Raw genomic sequence first — 19265 nt, 5'->3', positions numbered from 1 at the left:
CTCCTCATTTCCCATCTCCTCCTCATTTTCCCTCCTTTCCCTCTAATATTCTCTCCTTTCCATCTCTTTCTTCTCTTTGCCTCCGCTTTTTTTCTCACTGCCTCCCTCCTCTGTCCTTGCTCCCTTCTCCCTCCCTTCTCTCTGCATGAGTGAGTGCTCCCACTTCTGCATGGACACGGCCTGATGCTTCCAGCCTTGGCCTTCCCTGCTGGGAACAGGGTCTGGGGTGACTGGACCAACTTTCAGGCTCCTTGTGGGCATGCAGGTCTTTGCAACAAGGGTGCTCAGTGAGGGTTCGGGACAGCCCAGCTCTCCAGCCGCCTTGGCTCTTAGATGACCCAGGCTGTCCTGGCCAGAGCCTCTGCAGGAGCCAGGCCATGCTCAGTATGGACCAGCGGGCACAAGACACAGAGTGGTGCCCCGGCACCTGCTGCTCTGTCCATTCTGGAGTACAGCACTCGATGGGGCAGGGCACCCCCCTCTGACTCATCCTGAATCTCTGACCCCAGGACCCATGGGCAAGAGTCAGAAGCCCCGGGTGTGGTCCTGGCTCTGCCTGTTACCACCTCTGTGACACTCCCGGGCAAGTCTCTGAATTGCTCAGAGCTCACTCTCCCAGCATGACAAATGGAGGACTGTAGCCTGGGCATGTGCCTTTAGCTTGGTGACTTGATGTACTCCAATATGGTGGCCCTTCTATCCAGAGTCACACTGCTCTATTTGAGAATGATGTGGTCCACTGGCATCCTCCATCCCAGCTGGGGCTTTTAGTTCTGGGGAGGGAATCCCCTCATTCTATCCCAGCTCCTTGGAAGCCAGAAGCCCAGGTCAGGGAGATGATGGTGTGCACGGGTTTATCCCATGCCGTGGCCTTAAGCAGCTCTGGGAAAAGGCTTAGGAGGTGAAGGGAGCTGTTGACTCCCAGTGGCAATATCTGGTGCTTTCAGGGCCCTCCTTCTCCCAGTCCATGGACAACAGGGAGATGGCTCTAGCAGAAAGGTTCCCTGTCCGCTTCCTCTTCTGTCCCTCCACCTTCTTCTTGGCCCAGTGGTGGGGAGTGCAGTGTCCAGCTGGGCCTGGGGTTTGGGGGAGTTCTGAGGGTGGGCCTGTCCTGAGGGGAGCTGGCATGGCTTGCCCTGGGGCTGTTAGCTAGTGTGATTGCCGTGTGGCTTTCTGGTGCCCTGGCCCCAGCAGGTGGCCTCCCGGATCCCCTCGCTTCCGGAGCCCCAGGCAAGCAGTTGGACACCCAGCCCTGCCACCTGGAGCTGAGGAATCCAGTCTTTTGGAAAATGGAAGGCTGGAGAGAAGAGCTGGGTCTGTGAAGGTGGAAGCGGCCAGTCGGGGGGTTGTAGAGGAGGCATGTGACGAAGCCTGGCACAAGGACATTTGTCCACGGACGCCGGGGTGGTGGGCAGCCATGCTGTATCTGTGAATCAGGTGTATTGATGTGTGTTAGGGCGACAGCCTCTAGAACTGTGTGTGTGTGTGTGTGTGAGATGAAGGAGATTCTTGACCTCAGGTCCAGGCCACTTTAGGGGAGCCTTGGAGCCAGCTGTCCCCTAAGCACAGCACCATCCTAGGGGAGCAAGTGAGGGCCCCGGGAGATTGAGCTGCTCCAGCGCCCTGTGCCCTGCTCTTCAGGTCTGGTGGCCAATGTGGAGGCCCCGGGCTGAGGTGACCGCTGTCCTCCAGGAAGTGGGGAAGGCGTGATGCCCAGAGTGTGTGAGCAGCCCTTGAAGGACAACACATGGCTTCTTGTGTAGCGGGTCACTATTCTAAAGGCCGCTTTCTGGCTGCTCCTTTGTGCTGCTGGGCTTAGAAGGCTGGACTCATCAGCTTTGCTGGGAAGACTTTGCAGAGTCCCTGGGCTGCCTGTCTTCCCCCTACTTTCTTCATAAACTTTCTCTGGTCCCCGGTCTCCTGCTGAGGGAGGGCTGACTGTGGAGGTTCTGAGCATGACTGTGACCCACTGCTGTTCCTGTCAGGCTCAGGCTGTGTGTGCCCACGTGTGTGTGTGTGTGTGTGTGTGTCTGTGTGTGCGCACATGCCTATGTGTATGCAGGGAGTGGGGCACGTAGACAGAGGCCCTGAGAGCGGGGGCGGGGCCAGGAGACTGAGAAAGTCCTGGGGTGGGGGTGGGGGGATGTGCTGGGTGGAGAGGAGGCTGGTGGGAGAGAGTGGGGCTATTTTTATTATCCGTCAGTCTCTGGGACGTGAGGGAGGGGTGTTCTCCCTCTGACACAGGCCGTCAGCTTGTGTCCAGACGTCCCAACTTGGCTGAGGAACAATGGGGCTCTCTTCTCTCCCTTCTCTCTCCCCTCTGCCATGGCCCGTCTCCCCTCCTGTAGAGAGGGACAAGAGAGAGGGAATATGGCTCTCCTGGCACTCGAGGGGCAGATCTGGGCCTGCCAAGGCGGACAACAGTGGCACACTGTGTTCAGAGAATGCGAGAGGCCCCGGGGCTGGCCACTGGGGCTGCGGGGGGCACTCCGCGGGAGAGGGTCTGTCCCCGTGGGAGTGGAATGCGGGGCTTCCCTCTTCTGCAGAGGGGGGCTGTGCCCTGCAGGACCCTATGCTTTGGATGGCAGCCTGTCCATCCCCCTGCCTCTGGACAGAGCTGGTCCCACTCTGGTGGTGGTGGAGAGGGGGCTTGAAGAAGAGGTGGGATTGCTCTCAAGTGTCTGACCGCCTTGAGTTAGACCTCACACCCTCCACAGCCTGGAAGCTTCCCCTCCCCACAATGGGCTAGCCTCCTCTCTGGGCCACTGCAACCCTCTGCAGCCCTTGAACATGGAGCTCATGTTCTGAGTGCATTCAGGAGAATGTTCTGTGTCCCTCCAGGAGAGTCAGGGCCCTGAGTTAAAGCAGACCTGTTTTTCAAGGGCAGACATCGGATCCCCAAACAAGGACATCAGCCGCCCCTTGCAAAGACATGGGCTCTGGCTGAGGGAGGCAGTGGGGCTGGGCGAGCCGGAACTCAGTGCAGCCCTAATGCGTTTCTTTTAACCTTGGGGCTGAACTTAGTTCCAAAGCCCCGGGAGCCTTTTCCGAATGTGCCTCCTTTGTCACAATTATTATTAGAAAATCAATGGCTACGTCTGTTTCTCTCTAATGTTTTTGCCAGGAGTGAAACTAGTGGCAGCTCTGGACCAAGCCGCTCGGGGAGGCTCGACGGGGAAGGGAGCTTGGTGGAGGTGGGGGAAGTGTGAGAGAGGGTAGGGGACCCCCCCCTCAACCGATTCTCTGAGGGCTGAGAGCCTGGGGTTGCCCCAGGGTCCCTGAGTGGGCCCTGCCCAGCCCTTCAGAGGTGTGCCCCGTCTCCATTCAGGTTGATCTTCATAGCAGCCCCTGGTTAGGACGGTGCGACCCCTACTTTTCTCTTCTGTAAATAAGGGTTCTTTGAGGCAAGGGGCTTATTTGTTTTAAGTAGGGCGGTTTGTGAGTCTGGTTTACGGTCTTTACCCGAGGCTCTTTTTTCTCTTGGTTGAGCTGGTAGGCAGGTTGCCTCTGATGAATGAAGAGCTGGCAGTGGAAACTCAGGACACCACCGCAACCGGGGACCTTCTGCATCTGCAAGTGCTCTCCAGACGAGGCTCCTAGTTATGGGCTGGTCTGAGTGCACGTCTTGGAGTGACTGTGTGTGTGTTTGTGTGTGTGTGTGAGAGTGTGTACATCCGTCCCTAGACTTGGCAGCTGGCAGCCTGCTGTTCATGACGAGTAGGTAGGCTTCTCAGCCTGTGCTTTTCATAGTGGCCTCAATGGCGGTGCCAGGCGGGAGCTAGGGATTCTTGGGGCCATGCAGACCCCCCCCTGTGAAGGGTAGATGACAATGCAGTCTGATGGAGGGTGATTTCTGCTTGGCTGTGCTGGCTCGTTGCTAAGGCCGTCTGGTGTGTGCGTGTGCACGTGTGCCATGGGGTGGTCGGTCGGCCCACAAGTGCTGGCCTGAGGCTGGTGTAGCTAGGGTCTCACGAGACCTTTGATAAGTCCCAGCACCTCTCTTCACCTCGCCTGCCCTCTCGGGTGGTGGCGAAGGCAGGGCTGGAATTTCCTTCTTCAGGGTAGTGAGGATGAGGGGCCCACCCTCAGGCTGGGTCATGGCCTCTGGGCCCCAAGGGAGTAACTTTTCTAGGATTCTGGAGCCAGCTCAATGAGGCAATGGGTTTCGTGCTGCAGCCCAGCTGTGGGAAGAGGGAGTGGGAAGGGAGGATGGTGAGGTTAAGGCCTGGGGAATAGGAGGGAAATACACAAAAGCACAGGGAGCACTTGTCTGCAGGCTCTTTGCCTGCTGCTCTGGGGCAGCCTGGAAACCTGGGCCATCTTTGGGGCAAGAAAAGTGTGGGCATACAGGAAGTGGGTGGGAGGTTTCAGAGTGACACTGAATGGAGGAGGGTTGGGGAACCCCAGAGAAGGCCAGCAGTATTCCAGGGGCCAGCTGGGGCTGGGACATCGTGACAGGTCTTAGTCATTTCTTGGGTTTCTTCTCGGGAGCACCATTTGCAAGCTGATGCGTCATTCAGTCTTTCCAAGTCCTTCCCCATGGGCCTGGTGTTGCGTGTTGGTTGATGCAGTTGCCTTGGAGACTGTCTTTCCTCCCTCCACCTTCCCTCCTTTGCCTGGAAGCTCTGGCCCTCTGCCTCCGGGGCTTGGAAGAAGTTGACATCTGTTTCTTGTATCAGTCCTTTGTGCTCTGGGCCCCAACCCTGTGCAGAACAGAGATTCCTGCTGAAGGCCAGCTCAACCTAAGCAGATTCCCCCACCCAGCAGAGAAACTGGGGTGTGGGCAGAGGGAGTCTGGGGGGAGGAGGTGTGAGGGGAGGCAAGTCCAGCTCCAGCTTGGCCCCCCTGAGCTAAGATGCACTGCCTCCTCTAGGGGAGTTAGGCGGATTGATCCTTTCCCCCCACGTTTTGCTCATCGCCCTCTCTGCCCTGCCATTCCTCCCAGGGGTGCAGGCTCGGGAGAAGCAGCCTGCAGAGCCCCCAGCACCTCTCCGGAAGCGGGCTGCCAGTGATGGGCAGTATGAGAACCAGTCACCAGAACCCACATCCCCCCGTAGCCCTGGGGTTCGCTCGCCTGTCCAATGTGTCTCCCCAGAGCTGGCTCTTACCATCGCTCTCAATCCTGGAGGGCGACCCAAAGAGGTGAGTCCTGGGGCCACAGAGGGTAGCAGAGCCCACCTTAACTATTGAGGGACTTGATTGTCATCTGAGTAATGGTGACCTGTCAGTAAACTCAGTGTTTTTTTCCTCCCTGCATCCTCAGCCTAGGGCTTCTCTTTGGTTTGTGGAATCAGGAGCCAATTTCCCTCTTTAAATAGCTTTTATTCCCCTACTTCTTCCATGAACATGGAGACTGAGGTTCCCTTCTTGAGTGGTAAAGGACCCTGGTGTGATGTAGGTGACCACAGACTCTAGACTCCAAGCCAGATCCTACAGACTGTTTTTGAACCCTTTCTGGATGTAGGGTTTACTTGGGAGATAGATCTAATTTCAGTGTCAAAATTTTTGTATTTTTGAGACAGTTCAGCAGTTTGAGGAAGTAGATCTTAAACGTTAGTGAGTGTAACAATCACCAGGGAGTTTGTTAAAAATGTAGATTCTCAAGTTCCCCTGTAAAAATTCTAGCCTGTTAGACTTGGGGTGGGACCCAGGAATCTGATTCTGGAAGATTCTGATGTGAGTGGTCCATATTTGGTAAAATCCCAGGTTAATGGGTCCTTCTGGACATAAATGGCTTTTGGACATCTTTTCTCTCCTGCCTTCCGTCCCTTCTCTTTGGCCCTGTTGTGAAATATTTCCAAGGCAGGTACTGCTGGACAGTTGCCTTGCAATCAGCCATTTTCTGTTCTCTTGGCTGCAAGTAGTCGCTGGGGCCACAGGTGACGAGGATCTGCCTCTGACCTCTGTGTTTACTGGAAAGGATGATTGGTTAGGCTGGTAACTGGAAACTCCTCCTCAGGCTTATGACTACGGCTTTGCTCCCTTGTTCTCCTTATGCAGCCCCATCTGCACAGCTACAAGGAAGCCTTTGAGGAGATGGAGGGAACCTCTCCGACCAGCCCACCACCCAGTGGGGGTAAGAACTCCACCCTCAGCCTTCCTTCCCTGGGTCCTTCTGGCCTGTGTAGGTTTCCCAAGTGTGGGAGTGCTGGCAGAGTTGGGTGGGACCAGAATCTGCAGCTTCTCATCCCTATGGCTCATCTTGCTTCTGCTTCCCTTCCTCACCTCTTTTCTCTTCACTTCTTTTCTGCTGTCCACACTCACACATCTAAGATGCAGCAGCTGCATCCTGGGATCCAGGCTGACCTACTCTGGGGTCCCTGGACTCCCATATTATGGTTTGCTAGTTGCTAAGTGGAAACAGTGTCAGACTTTATTTTTTGGGGCTCCAAAATCACTGCAGATGGTGATTGCGGCCGTGAAATTAAAAGACGCTTACTCCTTGGAAGGAAAGTTATGACCAACCTAGATAGCATATTCAAAAACAGAGACATTACTTTGTCTAGTCAAGGCTATGGTTTTTCCAGTAGTCATGTATGGATGTGAGAGTTGGACTGTGAAGAAAGCTGAGCGCCGAAGAATTGATGCTTTTGAACTGTGGTGTTGGAGAAGACTCTTGAGAGTCCCTTGGACTGCAAGGAGATCCACCCAGTCCATTCTGAAGGAGATCAGCCCTGGGATTTCTTTGGAAGGAATGATGCTAAAGCTGAAACTCCAGTAATTTGGTCACCTGATGCGAAGAGTTGACTCATTGGAAAAGACTCTGATGCTGGGAGGGATTGGGGGCAGGAAGAGAAGGGGACAACAGAGGATGAGATGGCTGGATGATATCACCGACTTGATGGATGTGAGTTTGAGTGAACTCTGGGAGTTGGTGATGGACAGGGAGGCCTGGCGTGCTGCAATTCATGGGGTTGCAAAGAGTAGGACACAACTGAGCGACTGAACTGAACTGAACTGAAGAGTCTTTGCATCCTATGTGTAAAACATCCCCCATCCTAAAGAAACATCCTAAAGTAACCCCTGGACCTTCTTGCTTCTGACTCCCATTTCTGTCTGCATCCAGGCACCTCTTCCACTTTCTAGTTTTCACCAAGGAAAGAAAGGCTCAGAACCCTCAGGTTGACCATATGCCCAATGCATCTCTTGGCCTCCAGACAGGAGCCTTTAGCCTGTGTCTTTCTTGATGTTCTCACTAGAGTGGCAGATCCCTAAAGGGCAGAGACATTTCCAAACAATGAGAAAACCTGAATGAGCCAGGAGAGAGGAAGTATTCCATTTCATGGTAGAAGAGACATGAAGAGGAGCTGGAGGAGACCTGGGAAAGCGGTGATGGATCAATACCAGGCTGTGAAGGACTCAGGGTTCCTGTAAGAGGCCTGAGTTGGCAGAGGTGAAGAGACTGGTGATGCTCCAGGATTAGACTGGGGGGGTGGTCCACCCAAGCTATTCGTTCATCCAGGTGAGACGGGTAGAGGGTGAGGACAGCAGAGTTGGAGCTGGCCATGTGTTCTCTGGTGGTTGGCTGTCCTGCCAGGGGGAGGAAGGTGGCACCAGTGCTTGCCTTCTGTGCCAACAAAATTAGGTTGGCCACCATCTTGGACACGTCCCGTGTACTCAGTCACTTCAGTCGTGTCCGACTCTTTGCAACCCCACGGCCTGTAGCCCGCCAGGCTCCTCTGTCCATGGGATTCTCTGGACAAGAATACTGCAGTGGGTTGCCATGCCCTCCTCCAGGGGATCTTCCTGACCCAGGGATCTAACCCATGTCTCTTACATCTCCTGCATTGGCAGGTGGGGTCTTTACCACTAGAGCCACCTGGAAAGCCCATCTTGGACATGCTGCTGCTGCTGCTAAGTCGCTTCAGTCATGTCTGACTCTGTGTGACCCCATAGACGGCAACCCACCAGGCTCCCCCATCCCTGAGATTCTCTAGGCAAGAATACTGGAGTGGGTATCTTGGACATACAGGAAGCTAAATTTGTGAGTGGATTGTCCAGCAGAAAAATAACATGAACTGTTTGCACTAGAAACTTTTCTAACAGCTCCATTAAAGAATATACAGGAAACTGGAGAAATTAATTGTGATGATTTTTTAATTTAACTCAAAATATCCACAGAGTATTATCATTTCTATAGGTAAGTAGAAATAAAACGATTAATGAGAATATTATCCTACAATCTTTTTAAGAAATCTAAAAAGAAGTTGGTGAAATTCATTCTAATAATAGGTATGATTTAGGGAGTTTCTTGGTGGTCCAGTGTTTAGGACTCTGTGATTTCACTACCGAGGGCCTGGGTTCAATCCCTGATCCGGGAACTAAGATTCCCACAAGCCTCACAGTGCTGCCAAAAAAATTTTTTTTGCTGTTATTTAACCCTAAGGATCTAAAGTATGATTTCAACATGTAATCAACATAAAGATATATTTTTCATTCTTGTTTCATACAAGTCTGAAATCCACTGTGTGTTTTTACACTCATATGGCACCTCAGTTCAGACTGGACACACAGCAGATGCACCATAGCCCCGTGTGGCTCCTGACTACCGTACTGGACAGTGAAAGCCCAGGGCAGTCTGTTCAAGACAGCTCTCTAGCCTTATAAAAGGCTTCAGACTCCTGGAATCTCTCTCCCTGGTCTTAACTCCCCAACCTGCATGTGTATGCATGCTCAGTCGTGTCTGACTCTTTGTGACTCCCTGGACTGTTGCCTGCCACGCTCCTGTGTCCATGGGATTCTCTAGGCAAGAATACTAAATTGGGTTGCCATTTCCTCCTCTGGGGGGTCTTCCCGACCCAGGAATCGAACCTGCGTCTCCTGCCTTGGCAGGTGGATTCTTTCACCACTGAGCCATCTGGGAAGCTCCCTGCCCCATCACCTTCACTCTTGCTCCAATTTCCTGTGGGTCCAAACAGCCAGGATTCTGGCCATCACCCTGTCTGGGATGAAGCCATCTGGGCTGGGCTAGAGTTGGTTCTACCACATGTTTCTGTTCCCATTCTTCCCTCCCTCCCCTGGGTCAGCCCCGGGTGCCTGGGGAGGAGAGAATAAGTTAGAGGTTTCCTCCATACACAGGGTTGGGAGAGAAAACAGAGGTGGAGAAATGCAAGGAATTCTTCTCTGGGGAAGCCAAGCCTTGCCTAGCTTCAGGGCCACCCACATGTCTGCCTCAGCAGAAGGGCTGGATGCCTGGGCACTGAGGGCAGGAGTGATGAGAGAGCTGGAGGTGCTGAGGGAAGCCCAGAGAAACCTCCCACTGCCTCCGTCCCCTCGTCCCCTTCATCCCGTTCACCTGCACCTCTGCTGCACCCACTAGGCAGCCTTATGGGCCCAGAGTCTTCCTGGTCATTCCACGGACAGTGGTCTCTGAGGCTGGGCTCATTCTTCCATTATGAATTACATTCAAAATCATTTGTCTGACAAACATTGCTAAGTGCTGATAAACGTCTATTGTAAGATGTGTGTGTGTTTGTGTGTGTAAAGAGAGAAAGAGGAACACACACAAGCATGGAGGCCTAGACCTACCCCCTGCCTGGATGTGTGTGTTTCTACACACTCGTCCCCTCTGCTGTATCATCTGCTGGGCATCTCAGGGCCGAGTGAGGGTAGAGTGTAGGGCGGGCCGACCATCTGGACTCCTGTGATGCCTCTCTGTTCCCAGGGACGCCTGTGGATACCCCAGCGTGTGCACAAATGTGTATGTGTGCGCCTAGTCGCTCAGTCATGTCCGACTCTTTGTGACCCCATGGACTGTAGCCCACCAAGCTCTTCTGTTCGTGGGGATTCTCCAGGCAAGAATACTGGAGTGGGTTGCCGTGTCCTCCTCCAGGGGATCACAAATAAGCTATTTAAATTGCTTTCATTGGAAGATTATATTTTGGGAGTTTAGTTTCCTGTAGGTCTCACTGCCTTTTTGGGAAAGGGAGGAGATGCCAGGGAGGGTCCTGGAGTTGCTGTGTGGGTCCTGGGCACCCGAGGGCCACGGCTCATCTGTTGAGGCCACTGGGGTGGGGTAGGCAGCCTTAGGCTTTTGGTGGCCCTCTATGACCGCCTGTCCTCCACAGCTGTGGGCTCGTCAGGGTCCTGACAGCTGCAACAGGAGACACGGAGCTCATTTCTTTACTTCTCCTCAGAGGTGGGTTAGGAGACGTGGCAGCTGCCACTGAGAAATCTTATGACTGGGCAGAGCAACAACCTTCAGCTCAGCTTGGAGTCCAGCCACGTCCTTGGCTGATGGGAGAAAGCCTGACTGCTCTTTCTGACCTTGTGTGTTATGTGACACTTCCAACCCAGACAGGTGGCTTGGGAGGTGACCTGGGTTTGTGCAGAGTGGTCATGGTCTTGCCCACGTATTTTAGAGATGGGGCTTTTCCCTCTTCTAGAACACTGTGGTTTGTGGGAAGTAAGGGAGCTCCCAGCTGAGAAATTCTCTCTTCCTGGAGCTTGCAAAAGGCCTGCTCGGCTGGAGGTCAAAGACCTGTGGCTAAAGACTGGCCTGGGGTCTCAGGGTTGGTTCTGCTGGTGATCTCTTCTCCTCCTTCTGTCCTTTACAGGTTGTACCATCTTGATACTGCACTTTCTTTAAGTCCATCTCTGTGTGTGTGTGTGTGTATGTGTTTGGGGGTAGGGTAGGGAATGTGAGAGGAGAGGTTAGAGAGTGATACAGAGCAAGTCAGAGGGTGCCCAAGAAACTAGTGTGTGTGTTATAACTACGCAGTGTGGAGGGACCATATGGAAGAAACTCAGGGTCTAGGGATAGAAATGACTTTCTGGAGGGTGAGGGGCAAGGCTGTTTCCTGACTCCTTTTACCCTTCATCCTGTAGAGAAACACAGGAGACGGGAGTGGGGAGTGGAGCCGCTCCGGCACCACCAGGGCGGGGCTGGTTCCTCTGCTCTGCTTCCTGCTGCCCCCCCAACCCCGCTCCCCCACATGCCCTCACTCAGGAGGGGTCCTCTCCCCACACCTCCACCCGCACTCACTCCCAGCTCTCCTCTCTTATTCCCGGTGCAGTGCGTTCCCCTCCAGGTCTGGCCAAGACACCCTTGTCTGCTCTGGGCCTGAAGCCCCACAACCCAGCCGACATCCTGCTGCATCCCACTGGTGGTGAGTGACTCTGGCAGGAAGGGAAGCGGCTGGGGAGGCCAGAGGGTGGGGTGGGGAGCTGGAGGACGCCTGTGGTCCTGGGCAGGGCCCAGGCCTGGTGGGTTCTCGGGATTCTTCTGGAAACAAGGTGGCAGCCTGGCTCTGTGTCCATGATGAGGTCAGGCCTGGGTGGGTCTCTCTGTTCAGGGGTTGAGGGGGATGGAGACTTCCCGCCCTTGCCTTATGGAGTCAGCACCACTCCCAGCATCCTCTGACGTCGGGGATTGGAGGCATGCCCTGTTTCCCTGGAGGTGGTTAACTTTCTGCCGGAAGCCTGGCTCCCATGCCTCAGAGTCCAGGTGCTTGTGCGCGCGTGTGCACACACACACACATGCAGATATGCACACACACAGAGACATGCACGCACACACATACACACACATGCAGACACGCACACACACAGAGGCATGCATGTGCACACACACAGACATGCACAACCAGACATGCATGTGCATACACACGCAGACATGCACACACACAGAGACATGCACACACACAGAGACATGCACACACACAGAGACATGCACACATACACAGATGCAGACATGCATGCACACATACTCACACACACATGCAGACATGCACGCACACACTCCAGGTTCATACCTCGTCACATTCCCCAGCTCCTCTTCTTATTGGGAAAGGGAAAGCAGAGACCCTGGGCCCTTAGTGACCGTTTCCAACAGGCTGGGCCCAGAAACTTGCTCTCTAGACTCTGGTGTGGGCTGGACTGGGGCTCTGGGGACCAACTTTGCTTCTTTTCTTTAGTCCCCAGAAGACTGATCCAGCCAGGTAGGTGGGCAGTGGCATGACAGGTGTGAGCCACGTAGACACACAGTCGGGCACAGCCTCCCACTCAGGACGTGTCTGCATGGCCAGGGACACGGAGTCACCGGGTGGGGGGCTGCCTGTCACCAGGCCAGCACACTCCTGCTTGAGACGTGGGGGCTGTAACAGGGACATGGGCCTCTGCTCCCAAAAGCGAGGCCCTGTCTTACCTGTGCGCCCTGGAGGGCCTGCCTCTGCCTCGGCCTCACCCCTTTTCTCAACGAAGTCTCTGTCTCTCAGGAAATAATCCCTGTTAATCCATCTCTCTCTCTCCTTTTTGCTCTTCCTCTCCCCTCCGTCCCCTGCCTCTCTTTCCTGCCTCTCCTTCCTCCTCACCTCTCTTCCCATCTTCCCTCAGAGGAGGATGAGAGGAAGGTGCTGACAGAGCTTTCTGAAGGTAAGTGTGGCTTTGCTGTGTGACTGCTTCCTGCTCTCCGTGTCCAGGAATGGCCGTTCACTCCATTGGTTCTGCCTGGCTTGGGGGGGCTGTGGGTAGCGCTCTTCTCTGATCAGGTCTCATGTGACCCGGCGCATAGGCCACGCCCCCCTGATCCCCACCCCCTGATGGGTGATCAGGGGGGTGATGAGCTGTCACTCTGGTGACAGCTACCATTCTGGATACTGACTGAGGTGCCCATAGCCCCAGGGCACGGGTCCAGGCGTGGCCAAGGGTCCAGGCACGAGTGCGGTGCCGCCTTGCTGACAAAATGCTCCTCCCCGGGAGGCGTTCCCGCCCACCTGCCTGGGGTGCAGCAGCCCCTTCAGATGTTGGGGGCTCCTATCCCGTTTCCTGGGTGTGGCCCCACATGTACAGCTCAGAGCACAATTTCTCAGCCTCAGCACTACCGATAATTGGGCCGCACAGTTCTTAGTTGTGGGGACTGTGCTGAGCCCTGCAGGGTGTTTAGCTCCGTCCCTGGTCTCTACCTACTGTTACACATGTGGGTAGCACTCACCGTCATGACAATCAAAATGTTTGCAACATGACAAATGACCCTGGGGGGATGATTGCTCCTGGTTCAGAGCCACTGTCTTGGAACCATAAGCTGCCTTCTGGAAGCCCTTGCCCGGTTTCCTATCAGCACAGATAGTAGGATGTCTGTCTTTCTAGGATCTTGGATGTACTGGGGGAGATTTTAAAAAAGCTATGGATTTCGGCTCCCCTCCCCCCAGCTCCCCTGCCACACACAGATGCCTTGGGACATCCATGCACAGTTGTGACAGTATCTGGTTAGCATGTCTGTGTCCTGGCTTAACCCCTGATTTAAATGAACTCAGCCTTGTACGTGGAGAAGCAGAGAGGGGATGTAATCTGGTTGAAGGCCTTTAACTAATTAGAAACAGAATTCAAAGGATGACTCAGAGCAGCAGGTGAAAGGAGGGAGATGCTGGCCTGGGTGGCCTTGGCTTCCGTGTCCCCATCTCTACCCTGGTGAAGCGGGGGAAGGGGGTTGGACGAGGTGGTTGTTGAGCACTTCCCAGCTTGGATGTGTTAGATGTTCTGACTTCCCACCTGGGCCCTGGGTCCGTATGGCCTGGTTTCTTTAAAGACTCCATCCAGGTTTTTTTTGGCGCGTCTTGGCTTGTGGGATCTTAGTTCCCAGACCAGGGATTGAACCCAGGTCCTCAGCAGTGAGAGTGCAGAGTCCTAACCACTGGACCACTAAGGAATTCCTTCTTCCTGATTCTTAAGCCCATTTCCCACTTCCTTTGCACTCACTACCTTGATTTTCTATCCCCAAAGTGGGCATGGGTTGTACCCCTCTGAATCTGTCATCACCCATGTAAGATGGCTGGAGTTTTCCATAAAACATTACCCACTGCTAGCCAGCCAGAGTACTGGCAACAATGCCAGACTGCCTGGGGGTACAGAACAAGGCAGCCCCCCAGAACAGATCCCAGAATGGGATGAACTACAGTGGGCTCTCACCCCTGGCCAGCCTCACACCCGGGGGAGGACCTTCCCCAGGCTGGGGGTGGGCAGCTGGTTCTCGCCAGGAGCCTAGAATCAGCTGGGGCCCAGAGCCAGTGTTCATGTGCTGTGTTCCAGGAGCCCATCCACCTAGGAGGCTCTCAGCTGTCCTTGTGGCTGCTGACCTCTGCAGACTGGTGAGACCTATTTAGTCTCCAGTGGGAAGGTCTGAGGGTGACAGGCCCTGGCTCTGTGTTCCTCACTTGGGGATGACACTTCAACAGAATGGGACTGACACCTGGCCCTTGCTCCTGATGAGTGATGAGGCCCCGCGTACAGGCCCCGAGCCCTCTGACCCTCCTTCATCTCTCCTGGAGGCATGGAGTCTGCAGGGAAGGTTCTTAGGGATCCACTCTACTGCAGCCATCGTTTTCAGGAATGTGGACCTGAGGTCCGTGTTGTGAGGTGGGGATAGGCATCTGCCCAAGGTCACAGTTAAGAGGCAGCAGGGCTAGTCTGGACTTACTGGTCTCCTGTTTCCTAATCAAGTGGCCACTTCAAAACCCTCCTCCCGCCTCCAGGCGCCATGCCCTGGGATTCCAGCGTGGGCATCGGAATTGTTGTCTTGACCTGGAGTGGGGACACGGGCCAAGGATGTGGGTGGCTGGTTCCATTTTTCCTGACTCATGCATCACCTTCTGGGTCAGACTAAAGCATATTCTTTGTTGACCCTCTGAAGCGCTGCTTGATTGCCCTGCTGATATGTGTGAATTCAGAAAAAATGCCTATAAGGAAAAATAACCAGTAGGCTTATTCAGGGGGGAAAAAAGACTTTAGGGAAGTGCTCTGTTCAAGGTGCCATGCTAAATGCTTTACATCTATTTGTTCTGTTCTTCATTGATTCAATAATATTTTGTGTGCCTACTATGTGCCAGGCACTCTGGGGATATAATGATAAGCAGTACTGTGGTTCCTAGTCTCATGGAACAAATGCCTGACCGGTGACATAATTAAATTATCACCAAGAATTCTTGAGATAAGTGCTCCAAAGTGAAGAGATACAGTTTTTATGAGACCCTGGCTGAAGAGGGTGAGTGACATTAACTCAGTGACACTGGGATGGGAGAAGAGCTTTCCAGGTAGAAGTAAAGGGCACTTGCAAAGGCCCTGGGGTGGGAGGAATAGCAGTTTTTCCCCCCATGAATTGCAAGGTCAGTGAAGTGAGAGCAGGGAGGAGCTGGATGCTGGAGCAAGGGGCAGTGTGGTACAGAGCGAGGGTCAGCAGGCAGGGATGCGACCTTGTGGGTCATTGTCACAATCATCTTACGTAAATAATCACAGAAGCGCTGAGAGGAAGGTGGTAGGAGCCCCAGTTTGCTGATGAGGAGATGACGTGTAAGGATGTCAAATGACTTGTCCATGCCCAGACAGCTGATCAAGGGCACAGCTGAGAGTGTATGCCGCTTTCCATTGATTGCACGGGGTATGACCTCTAAACATGAACAGTGTCTTTACTGGGTGTGGGTACAGGGTACCCTTCTCCATGCACAGCTGAGAGTGTATGCCGCTTTCCATGGATTGCACGGGGTATGACCTCTAAGCATGAACAGTGTCTTTACTGGGTGTGGGTACAGGGTACCCTTCTCCATGAAAGAAGCAGAGGAAGAAAGCCCATAGCAGTAAAGGTATGAGGTCAACATCAAGGATCTTCCAGTAGGGAAACAGGGAAAGAAATGGCTGAACCTTCTTTCCTAGAGGAATGGGAACAAGGAACATTCGGCTGAGGTTCTGTCTGTTCCGATGATTAGATGGGTGCATTTGGCGCAAAGGAAGACGGCAGATTAGAAATGGCCCCTCTGGGGATCCCTCCTGCTCTGAAATCCTCGGTGACAGTTGCACTGTGCCCTCTGGGTATTTTAAGAGGGTGCTGTGCAACACAGATTTATGGAGCACCTACTCTGTGCAGGTCCTGTGCTAGGCACTGAGGACATAAAGATGAGTGAGATAGGCTGGTCAGGATGATATTTCAGCACAAGGTAGAAATGCTGAGCTGGGGGAGGAACAGGGCATGATGGGAACTCAGAGGAGGGCCGTGTGGCCCAGTCTCAGAGTTTGGAATTCCAACTTTTGAGTTCCTGGTTTGGGCCTCAGAAGTTTTACTTCTTTCCTCTCTCCATCTGCGTGTCTTCATTTCACTCGGAGCAGGCAGGCCATTTCTCTCCAGGAAAAGACCTTTTCTGCCAGGCAGAGAATGCACTTGAGGGTGTGGGTCAGGAGCTGACAGCGCCCCCAGCCTGGTGGGGCCAAGTCACTTAGCCTCTAGTCCAGCTGCTCTCAGCCTCCAACAGCCTCTTGGAATGGGTTTGGGCTCCTGGAATGTTCTGCATGAAGCACCCTCCTGGCCCCACATCTCCTGCCCTTCCGAGTCCCCGTTGCCTCTGGGTCTAGTTGCTCCAGGATTGGCGGAGAGGAGAAAACTGCAGGAGAGAGTGTGCAAAACAGTAGGAGAGGGGGTAGAGGGAGGCAGACACCAGCAGGCAGCTGTGGGGCCCTGGTAAACTGGCGCTGGAGCTAGCAAGAAGGAACTAGGAGGGACTTTCTCGTCTCCTGTCACTTGATCCAGGCTGGGCAGGTGGGTGTTCTCATTCCTATTTTACAGACGAGAGAACAGAGTCCCAGAAAGGTTCAGCAGCCTGTCCCTGGTCACCCTTCCAGTAAGTGAAAGACAGGGAGCTCACACGTTGTATGTTGTACTAAGGTGGGGAGGAGAGGAAAATGGGAAGAGATAGGGAAAGAGGGTATTTTCAATACGGAATCTGAGTCTGAAAACTTGGGGGAAATGGACTATTTTGTCCTTCAAGGTTGGTTTTGAACAGTTATGAAGTTGGACTCAGAATCAAGTATCTTCCCAAACGGTCCCTCCTGCTCTCGGCTCATGAGGAACAGAGATTGAGGGAGTCTCTATCCTGATTTGGTCCTGGGAGGTCAGGAGAGGGCAGCCAACCAAGAAAGAGGATGGAGAGTAAAGTGACGGCAGGGCCAGGAGGGCTGGGTCTCAAATCCACAGGCTGGGAGCCCCTGAGCAGAGCCCCCAGGCTAGTTGGCCACCCAAACTCACAGAGCTGTTAACTGCAAACGTGGTGGGAACCGCTGTGGGTACTTCTCCCTGGATGAGTGGTCCTGTCTTCAAGTTCAGAGGCTGAGTCCTCTGAGAGCTCCTTTGTAAGCTGCTCTGTAGCTGAGGATCTGATGGGTGTGAGGATGGGGCTCCTGAGGCTGATGCTTTATGAATGTGGCTATCCTAAAGCCGTCTCAGGTTTTCTGATATCTCCAACTTTCTAACATACTGTCCCTTCAATGTTCTGTGCAAACTACACTCAGGCTCCTGACACTACGTTTGGGTCAAAAGCAGTTAGTGGGGACATGGCCTTGACTCCTGGTAAACAGGGCAGACGGGAGTCAGTGTCTGTGGTCCCAGGCCTGGCTCCGTCCTGACTCTGGGACGGGGTGGTGTGGGTGGCCTTACTTAGATTTTACCGATGGTAGAAGTGGTCTGTGTATTTGTTTTTTTTTTTAATAGGATGGGGTGCTGATCCAATAACGTGAGCTGCTTACCCACTGTATGGGTCAGGTCTTGGCAGAAAACAGCTCATTCCAATGGGGCAACTGAAGAGGGTTTAATGGACTATTTAGATGGTCTGGGCAAACCAACGAGGGATGGTGAAGCACCTCCCCCAGTGCTCCTGAGCAGGAGGCGGGAGCCATCCTCACTCCAGGCCTGAAGAAACCAGGAGGAGCTGGAGGAGAGGGCCCGCCCCTGGAGCTGGTATCTTGGGTGGAGGATGCGGCCCTGGAACTTTGACCCTCTCTCCCTACCCACCTCCATCTTCTGTTAGTCCTGCCTACCCGCCAGCTGCCAAAGGCCAGGGCCCTCTGGAGCCCTGAGCCTGGGAGTCCGGTGGATGCTGTGAATAAAAGCTGGCCTGCAGGGACACAGAGCAGGCTGGGGGATGAATCCGGAGGACACGGCGGGTGGAGAGGGCCACAGACTTCAGGGCTCGCCCTCGGGCATTTTAGCTTGAATTTTTGGGGTCAGCAAGAATTCCAGGGAAGGAGAGAAACGAATGTGTGCCTCTTAGGTCTTAGTCACCGTGTACCTCTGTGGTGGGGGGAGCTAGGGGGCAGAGGGTAAAGGTCATGCGTCTACTAGTTTGTGAAGCAGACACTCACTGAGGAGTCATGTGTGCCAGGCGCTGTGAGTACAGATCAGCGAGGAGCCTGGGGCAGCCAGGGGGCAGATGGATCCTCTTGCCACCTCTGGGTGGGAGAGAAGGGTGCTGGGCGCTGCGGGCACCAGCATGAAGCTGGGAGCCTGGAGGCGTCCAGGTGGAATTTTCAGAGTGACCCCGGGAGGTGAGGGATGGGCCGGAAGGTAGGCTCTGGCCTTGGGTCTCAGCTGCCATTTCTGTGGGTGTGAGTTCCTTTCTGAGGGTCCCTTTCTGTCAGTTCGAGTTGCCCCAGGGTGTGGAGCCGGCCCCCCAAGGCTAAAGACACACTGAAATTGTCGATCCCCCTGATTTTCAGCTGGCGGGATGTGCAGGGCCCAAGAGCAGGCTCTGGGCCAGACCACGGGGTTCTTAGGCCAGTTCTGTCACCTGCTACTGTGTGGCCCAGACAGGATACTTACATTCTCCAAATTCTACTTTCCATATGTAGTTGTTTGCTATTTCTGCTGTTATTGACAGTCTGTGGAGCTGGCTCTTCTCTGGCTGATGGGCTGGAGCTCTGAGTAGCAGCAGCCAGCTCGGAGTGTCCCATGAGGCTTGGTGGCCCCTCTCTCAGCCACCCAGAGCCAGCACCAGGAGTCGGGAGATGGTAGCTATGGCTGCTGTGTGTTCTGGGACGAATCGCTCCACCTCTCTGGGCTGGGAAGACATGTTACATCAGGAACCAGTAAACTATGGCCAAATCCTGTTTTTGGAAAGTTTTATCGTAACACAGCCATGTTCATTGCTGTACTGTAGCTACTCTCGCAATAACAACAGTAGAATTGAGTAGCTGTGAGAGAGACTGGCCCCCTCCCTGCACCCCAGGGCTGCACGGACTCTGCCGTTCCTCCAGTTCTCAGGCTGGTTTCAGCGGTTGCCCTAATTGTGGTGGGCATAGTGTTGGTGTGTGCTCAGGTCACGTCCCTCCTGGGACGTCCTCGGGAACGGTGCCCGGTTTGGAGGTGGCAGGAACACCATCTGTCCCTGGAGAAGCCGAGAGTGTCCTGCTTCTTCTTTCTGTTTGATGGCGAGTTAGTTTGCAGTGGTGGGGTAGAGGGGCTTGCGGAGGGGCTTCCAGAGGCCGAGATGGAGGGCAGTTGGGGGCAGCAT

The 19265-nt window shown here is 54.1% G+C and overlaps 1 protein-coding gene across 23 annotated transcripts in view; it reads left to right on the top strand.

Annotated features, from left to right (window-relative positions):
• The window catches only part of TNS1 (tensin 1), a 266797-nt gene that overhangs the window by 224615 nt on the left and 22917 nt on the right, over window positions 1-19265 (top strand). For 7 of the 23 annotated variants that reach the window (NM_001434864.1, NM_001434863.1, NM_001434865.1 and 4 more), the window contains 3 exons: window positions 4946-5142; window positions 6001-6076; window positions 11016-11108. The exons of 1 other annotated variant lie outside the window; for it this stretch is intronic. In NM_001434864.1, the coding sequence (NP_001421793.1) occupies window positions 4946-5142; window positions 6001-6076; window positions 11016-11108 (366 nt within the window). Of the gene's footprint in view, window positions 1-4945; window positions 5143-6000; window positions 6077-11015; window positions 11109-11915; window positions 11940-12333; window positions 12373-19265 lie in introns of all 23 variants that reach the window. 15 more of the 23 variants (XM_024999100.2, XM_024999101.1, XM_024999142.2 and 12 more) reach the window with 6 other exon arrangements.

This window comes from Bos taurus, chromosome 2 (genome assembly GCF_002263795.3).
Source record: "Bos taurus isolate L1 Dominette 01449 registration number 42190680 breed Hereford chromosome 2, ARS-UCD2.0, whole genome shotgun sequence".
Taxonomy (NCBI): Eukaryota; Metazoa; Chordata; class Mammalia; order Artiodactyla; family Bovidae; genus Bos; species Bos taurus.
This window is presented reverse-complemented; position numbering and strand designations above follow the sequence as displayed.